Source organism: Nelumbo nucifera, chromosome 5, assembly GCF_055504915.1.
Source record: "Nelumbo nucifera cultivar China Antique chromosome 5, China Antique-T2T, whole genome shotgun sequence".
Lineage (NCBI taxonomy): Eukaryota > Viridiplantae > Streptophyta > Magnoliopsida > Proteales > Nelumbonaceae > Nelumbo > Nelumbo nucifera.
Window position 1 is genome coordinate 37,975,327 of NC_142653.1, and position 7,930 is coordinate 37,983,256.

Below are 7,930 nucleotides of genomic sequence, written 5' to 3' on the forward strand. Positions count from 1 at the left end.
ATTCCCTCTAAGTTATAAAAGTTAAATCTTTGTATTGTTCTTCACTCAGATGCTAGTTCACTCAAATCGCACTATGTCAGGGTGTGAATCTTCTTCTACAAACTCTTCCCACATTCCCCATGGGACATTATAGCTACCCACGAGTTGCTCCTACATCCTTACCCATGAGATATTACAGCTATGCATTGAAAATATCTCTCTTCTCATTCATGGGGAGATGTTCTCTGTACATGGCGGTGGTGTGATGTGGGAACAACTTATGAGTAATAGATCCCTAATGTGTTTTTTATGGGAGATGTTCTCAATTCAGTGGGATGGTGTTCTATATGGAGATGATGTGAGAACAATTTGTGGGTAGTAAATCCCAAGTGCTATATGCTTTTCGACATTACCCATGAATCTAAAACTACTCTAGACCATGGTTTTGAAAATCGGACAGTCGGACCAATTGATCCAAGAATCGATCAAGCAACAGATTTTGTTTACCCCAAAACCGTTCATGGGCCAAAAACTGTTGATTTGATCAGTAACCCGCTGACCTAAGAAGTCGAAAAGTTGACTTATCGACCCAGATAACAGTTTTAACCTTTTTATTTTTTTTTTATTTTTAAATAAAAAATAAACTAATCAGACGATTGAACCGTTCAATTCAATGACCGATCTCCAAAACGGTTTCATGTCCCATCCGGTTTTTAAAACCTTGCTCTACACACGTTCCAACATCATGTGTCCGCGCATCTCATGCATGGTATCTTATGGTAAGAAGTGTGAACACAAATAATGTTGAGCATATTGGGACAGTTGCTGTTGGGAGGAAATCCCAACTCATACTCTCTTTTGCCCCAATTCTGGATCTGCTTCCAACAAAAAATCCGCTCCAACATTGATCTATGTTCGCACATCTAAGATATAATAGGTCCCAGCCATTTCTATAGTAGGATGTGTGGATATGGATCATGTTGGTATCAGGGTGGGACACGGTTTTTTTTAGTTTTTGCCCCAACCTCCACCTATGTGACATTACAGCTAAACATTGCAAATATTTCCTTTCATTCATAAGAAAATGTTTCTAATATATGGGCGGTGGTATGCTCGTCGCCACCATAGATAGGGTCATGCTGGGAGCTTAATGGTTGTGGGCCTTGTGGCTTGTGGGCTCATCTATTTTATGACCGGTGTGGATTGTGGAGTGTTGTTATTTCGTTGCATAGTCTGCTGAACAGTTGCGTTCAGCTAATTTTATCATTTTATCTCCTCTTTCCAGCGGTAATAAAGTGGATAAAAAAGTACACTCGACTCCCTTATATCCACTGTCGCTCTCTCTCTTACAGCTCGTATTCTCTTCACCGACGCCCAGCGTCTTCCTCTCTTCACAGAAAGAGAGAAGGCGAAGGACGCGATAATTCTTTTAGATCCGTGGCGATTTTTCTCCGGAGAAGCAAGGTACTTGGATTTTTAGGGCTAGTTCAGCAGATCTTGCAATACAATGTTGTCTAATTTCATCTTTGTCAGCTAGATCATGTTGAGATTCTCAGTGCTTGAGTTTTAGCTATTCATATTTGTTTTATTGCTTCTGAGCTGAAGATCTTAGGGTTTTCTCATTTATTAGACGAAGAGGTCGAAATCTTATAATTGCACGGGATCTTGAGGCGGATCTAGTGTAGTTCGGTGTGTTTCATTCGCGTTCTGTAGTAGCTTTATTTCTTTTAGCTGGAGAACGTGTATAATGTGCTCTCTTTTATGTTAGTGTGGACTTTAGTTGATTTCGTCTATGAACTTTTCTGGTTTTTTTTTCGGCCCTGTATGTGTTTTTGTGGGGATATGATGTAGATCTGGACTGATTCGATTCGCTTCAGCTAGTTCTTGGTTCGAATATCCTTTTTTTTTGGAGTCAAAAGTTAGAGTTTTCTACATTGTGAAGTGTGAACTAACCTTTTATATTTGGTTTTTTAGTGATCTCGTGTAATTTGTAATTATACAGTTATTTGAAGTTTTCTCTACCAGTAGTTGTTGTCTTGTTGCCGTTGTTAGTCTTTTTGGTACTCCGTAGTGTTCGGTTTCTCTGTCCCAAACAACTTGAAGTTCTAATTTCTGAATTCAAGTTGGAAGATAATTTTATACTGTTTTTGTTTCAGTAGTTAGGTTCCAGTGGTGATTTATTACTTCTGTAATTATTTTGTTCTTGTGGATCTAGTGATCTAATGATATCTATTCTGGATTAGATCTCCATCTCTAATCATGCATTTGTGCTGGTTTTCGTACTACTAAGAAATTTCTTTTATCTGGTGATTCTACAACTTTTATTAGATTTTAAGTTGGAGTACTTATCTTTGGTTTGGTGCCTGATTTTCTGATTTTGCTCTGCCTTCAGGTGTAGAGATTCAAAGGATTTTTGTGAGTAACAAAAATGGCATTTGGGAAAAATGCCAGAGCGGACAGTAGGAGGTCATCATCTTCCTACTGTTCAACTGTGACAATCATCGTGTTTGTTGCTCTTTGCTTGGTTGGGGTTTGGATGATGACATCATCATCTGTAGTTCCTGTTCAAAGGGTAGACACGTCTTCTCAAGATACCAACACTGAAGTAAAACAAGTGACTGAGAGTGGTTCTCGCCAATTTGAGGATAGTCCTGGTGATTTACCTGAAGATGCAATGAAAGGGGACAGCAGCACCAGCACTCTTCAGGATGACAGCAAATCTGATGAGCAGGAGAATCAAAATACACCTGAGCAAACAATTGAAATTGAGGAAAAGCAGGAAGAAAAGCCTGAGGAGAATGATGATAAGAAGACTGAAGAGGAGTCCAAAACAGAAAATGAAAATGACGGGGATGGGAAGATGGATGTCGAGGAATCCAAAAAGGAAGAGCCAAATTCAGAAAGCGAAGAAACAAAAACGGAAGGTAGTGAAGGCGAGCAGACAGAATCTGAGGAGAGCTCAGGTGAGAAGAAAGATTCAGAGGACAAAGTTGAGGAGAGATCAGAAGAAACAAAGCAAGAGGACAAAGTTGAGAGCAATATAGAGGAGAAGACAAAGCAAGATCAAGAGGAGAAGGAGCAGAGCTTGGATGAAAATAAGAAGGATGGCCAGGTCCCAAGTGAGGTATTTCCTGCTGGGTCCCAGTCTGAGATTCTTAATGAGACAACTACTGAAAATGGGGCATTCTCAACTCAAGCAGTGGAGTCGAAGAATGAAAAGGACACACAAAAATCTAAGGACAAGAAGGGGTACAGCTGGAAGCTTTGTAACGTCACTGCTGGGCCAGATTACATCCCTTGTCTTGATAATTTGCAAGCTATTAGGAAGCTCCCAAGTACCAAGCACTATGAACATCGAGAAAGGCATTGCCCTGAAGAGGCCCCCACTTGTCTTGTTTCTCTACCTGAAGGATACAAGATCCCAATTAAGTGGCCTAAGAGCAGGGAAAAGGTATACCATCTATTTGCTTAATATTGAATGCACAATCATTTTCATCAGTGCTGCTTTAATCCAGATCTCTTAATTGCTTATCTCCTGCAGATATGGTACTACAATGTTCCCCACACCAAGCTTGCAGAGGTAAAGGGACACCAAAACTGGGTCAAAGTTACTGGCGAGTATCTTACTTTCCCTGGTGGTGGAACTCAGTTCAAGCATGGTGCTCTTCATTACATTGATTTCATTCAGGAGGTGGGTACTTATCTGTCTTTTACTGTTGAATTGCATTATTTGTTCTTCTACTATATTATTATTGCCCTCCCTCTACTATAATACTATTCAACTCATTTCAGCCTTAGGCCCAATTTTTTGGGGTTGGTTTTGTGAAACCTGTTCTGCCATTTTGCTTTATCAAGAGCTACGCTTTTTTGTTGTGTTGTGTATATTTATTTCTTTATCCCTCATCCCTCCCTCTTGGAAAAAAAGTTGGCTATCTAAATTCGACATTTTAGTTCACAGCCACCTGCATGACATTTTAGTTCACACAACCACCTTGTAAGTTGTAACAGTATTGATGCTGGATGTATTTCCAGGTGAACTTACCTTTCACACAGGGAGAGCCCTATTGACAGCTTAGGCTGTTGAACATGGAAAGCAAAGTTTTCTCCTCCCTCTCCATCTCTATTTGTTTATCAATCTAGACATATGTATGTGCATGCGTTCCTGCCATTGTGCATAATTGGGGAAATGCCTCTTTGGGTCATAAATTGAATTGTCAGACATAACTATAAGTGTTTTTTAATTGTTATTATCATTTCAATGTTGGATTCTCACTCACTGTTACAGGTATCATTAATAAGACTGTTAGGATTCTAATGAGTCAGTTATTGGGTAGTGGGATGTTACTTTGATCCGAGTAAATGAGTTTGATCAAGTGTGACAGTCACGGATACTATTATTCAGGGGACTTGTTACTATTATGCAGGAGAATAAGTGTGACATCATGTGGGGGAGTTATTAGCAGCTATAGTAATATGTCAATGCTTGGAGTCCCAGGAGTGTATAAAATGCAAAGTTGTGAATGAATAGAACCATCTTTCTTGCTTGTAAATCATATTTGTGCTTGGGTGGACGTTTTCTGGTTTTTCCTCAAAGAAAACCAATTATCTTCCCTTGCATACAATTCTTGTTTCCTCTTCCCTTGTCTACTATCTTCTTGTAGGGAGTAATGCCTGTTTACCTTCTAACTAAAATAGGTTGTGGCAAAGTGAAACTCCATTACAATTTTACAGTGATCAGTTCATCACAGAAGTATTCTATGGGACAATTTAGGCCCATCCACAAGATCAATCTCTTCTGCATGTAATGTTCACTTATTTCTCTTATCTATTTTTGTGTGTGCATGCACCCCTTTCCTAGGAACATGTTTTTATTTGATAGCTTTTCCCCTACCACTCTAGCAATGTACCACAGCCCAAACACGAAGATACTGATGATTAGTGAATTTCAGGTTGACATTTTCTTGCATTCCTCCCTTTTACCTTTTTGACTTAACATGGATATGTGTAATTGCCACTGCAGTCTCTGCCTGACATTGCATGGGGGAAACGCACACGTGTGATATTGGACGTTGGGTGTGGAGTGGCGAGCTTTGGGGGATTTCTCTTTGAAAGGGATGTCCTTGCCATGTCATTTGCTCCCAAGGATGAACATGAAGCACAGGTGCAATTTGCTCTAGAAAGGGGTATCCCTGCCATTTCAGCTGTGATGGGCACCAAAAGACTACCCTTTCCTGGTAGAGTGTTTGATGTTGTCCACTGTGCACGCTGTAGGGTGCCCTGGCACATTGAAGGTATTTTCTATTTTACAATCTGTTGAGTGTTAACCTAGTGTCTTGGTTTTGTGCTTATTCCTCTTCTGTTGGGGGCACTTATTGCAAGAGAAAAATATGCAGGTGGCAAACTTCTCTTAGAGCTGAATCGTGTTTTGCGACCTGGTGGTTACTTTGTTTGGTCTGCTACTCCAGTTTACCAAAAACTGGAAGAAGATGTTCAGATCTGGAAAGGTAGAGTATTTTCTTTGACTATTCCATATACTTGTCCTGGTGTCTGACAAACTTATGAATTGGATCTAACAGCTTTGCTTTTTTCATGGATGTTAATGACAGCCATGTCTGCAATGACGAAGTCAATGTGCTGGGAGTTGGTTACAATTAAAAAGGACACGGTGAATGGAGTAGGTGCAGCAATATATAGGAAGCCTACTTCCAATGTGTGCTATGACAAGAGGCCACAGAATGAGCCTCCACTCTGCCAAGAATCTGATGATGCAAATGCAGCTTGGTATCTTTTCCTTTACCCAAGTAGATTTAACTCGTTTTCACTGACTAATTTATTATCTGCAGGATAATAAATTCCTGTATTATGGTCTTTATATGTGTACATGTTTTGTGCCTAGGAGTGTGCCGTTGGAGGCATGTATGCACAGGGTACCAATGGATATTTCAGATCGCGGGTCTCAATGGCCAGAGCAGTGGCCAGAAAGACTTGAGAAACCTCCTTACTGGTTGAAGAGTTCTCAGACTGGTGTCTATGGCAAGCCAGCACCAGATGATTTTGCAGCAGACTATGAGCACTGGAAACGTGTTGTGACCAAGTCATATCTGAAAGGAATGGGCATCAACTGGTCATCTATCAGAAATGTCATGGACATGAGATCTGTATACGGCGGGTAAGCAAAATTACCTTTTACTCTTTTAGCTACATTCAGTCCTGTGTGATTAGTGTCCTTTTGTGGGCCTTTCTGTAGGCTACTTGGTAAACTTAAGGCAACTTCCTTCTTCTTAAACAACAAACACCAATGTTTCTTTCTATTTCTATTTGTTGGATTTTGCAGTTGAAAACTTACAGTTTGCTTCCACTTTCTTACAGTTTTGCTGCAGCTCTTAAAGACTTGAAGGTGTGGGTCATGAATGTCGTCCCAATTGATTCACCCGACACACTTCCCATAATTTATGAACGGGGTCTATTTGGGATATATCATGATTGGTGTGAATCATTCAGCACCTACCCAAGATCTTATGACCTTCTCCATGCAGATCATCTCTTCTCCAAACTCAAAAAGAGGTTCTTTACATTCCATGTCTTTTTTCCTCAAAAGTCTATCTTTGGTTTGATAGAAAACGTGAGCGAAACAGAAAGTTAAGTGGAAGTTCTTAAGGAACTTATTTTCTATCAAACCAAACACACAGCATATGGGTTAAAGCCTCAATGAAGGGTATTCCATATGATTCCAGTTGTTAATTGTGGCATTCATTCATTCATCCAATAAGACTGTATCTGTTCTGCAGGTGCAACTTGGTGGCAGTGGTAGCAGAGGTGGATCGAATACTGAGGCCAGAAGGAAAGCTGATTGTACGAGACAATGTTGAGACCATTGGGGAGTTGTCAAACATGGCGAGATCTTTGCAGTGGGAGATCCGCATGACCTACTCACAGGATAACGAGGGATTGTTGTGTCTCCAAAAGACCGTTTGGCGGCCAACAGAGCAAGAGACAATCTCATATGCTATTGCCTGAGAGCATTGTAATGTCCTTCAACCATTGTTTTCAAACTTAGTCATTGCGAAGATAGAAGATTCCTATAGTAGATATTCTTTTGGTAGCGTTGCTTGGTACCCAATTTCAATTTGTGATAAATGTAATTTTAGATTTTTATCCTAGATCATGTATCATTTCAGTTGGTCCCTCTAATTCCTCTCCTTCGTCTTGTTTCTTGTATTTCTTTTAATATCTTTCAGAGGGGATGTCCTGAATTTTGACTGTAAAGTCATATTATGAGATACCGATTGGAATCAATGCATTCTTGAAAGTGTAAAAGCTCTTAGTTTGTTTACGTTCAAACATGATTTGCTTATTCATGTTTTATGTCTTGGATTGGGTAACCATTTTACACGGGATTTTTGTTCATTCTATTCTGTCAAGGAAAGAAGGCAGTGGAATATTGTCGCATGGACTATATAATCCTAAGTTTGAATAGAATTGCAAGAAAAAAGGGTTTGAACAGAATTGGATTTGCCTATATTTTGTCAGGATTCAGGACCACAGTTCTACGTTCTAGTTCTGTAGTTTTACATAAAAAAGCAGAAAAAGAAAAAAAACGGAATGATGAGTTGCAAATGGTAGCACACCAGTGAATTTGATAATAAGATTCGATCATCAGTCTGATAGAAGTTATTCTTCGAGAGATCAAGCCAATCGCTTCAGGTGCAAAAAACGATAATTAATACCCTAATTAGTTCTTTATGATGATTTTGTCAAGTTTGCCTGCTCGCACCGCTGCTGTGTTACAGCTTACACTTACAGGCGTACTAGTGTTGAAAATAGTTGGTTACGCATTTACGCTCACAATAAGGTTAACTGGATAACGAATCGTTGAGGGTCTGGTTCCTGGGTCAAATGGTCCGACCATTTGAATCGAATACTGCCCATTCTGACAAAATTAAAATGGCCA

The 7,930-nt window shown here is 39.8% G+C and overlaps 1 protein-coding gene across 2 annotated transcripts; it reads left to right on the forward strand.

Moving 5' to 3' along the window:
- The first annotated feature begins 1,135 nt into the window (after positions 1-1,135).
- On the forward strand, positions 1,136-7,296 carry LOC104606700 (S-adenosyl-L-methionine-dependent methyltransferases superfamily protein). Of its 2 annotated transcripts, none has more exons than XM_010272029.3 (9): positions 1,136-1,443; positions 2,372-3,430; positions 3,521-3,670; positions 5,000-5,270; positions 5,373-5,483; positions 5,586-5,760; positions 5,876-6,148; positions 6,349-6,543; positions 6,768-7,296. In XM_010272029.3, exons 2-9 carry the CDS (start codon positions 2,408-2,410, stop codon positions 6,994-6,996), a joined length of 2,427 nt encoding a protein of 808 aa, XP_010270331.1. In that variant the 5' UTR covers positions 1,136-1,443; positions 2,372-2,407; the 3' UTR covers positions 6,997-7,296. The 2 variants fall into 2 exon arrangements, with proteins under 2 accessions (XP_010270331.1, XP_010270332.1); XM_010272030.3 differs by having other exon boundaries at positions 1,195-1,443; positions 5,879-6,148.
- The last annotated feature ends 634 nt before the right edge of the window (positions 7,297-7,930 follow it).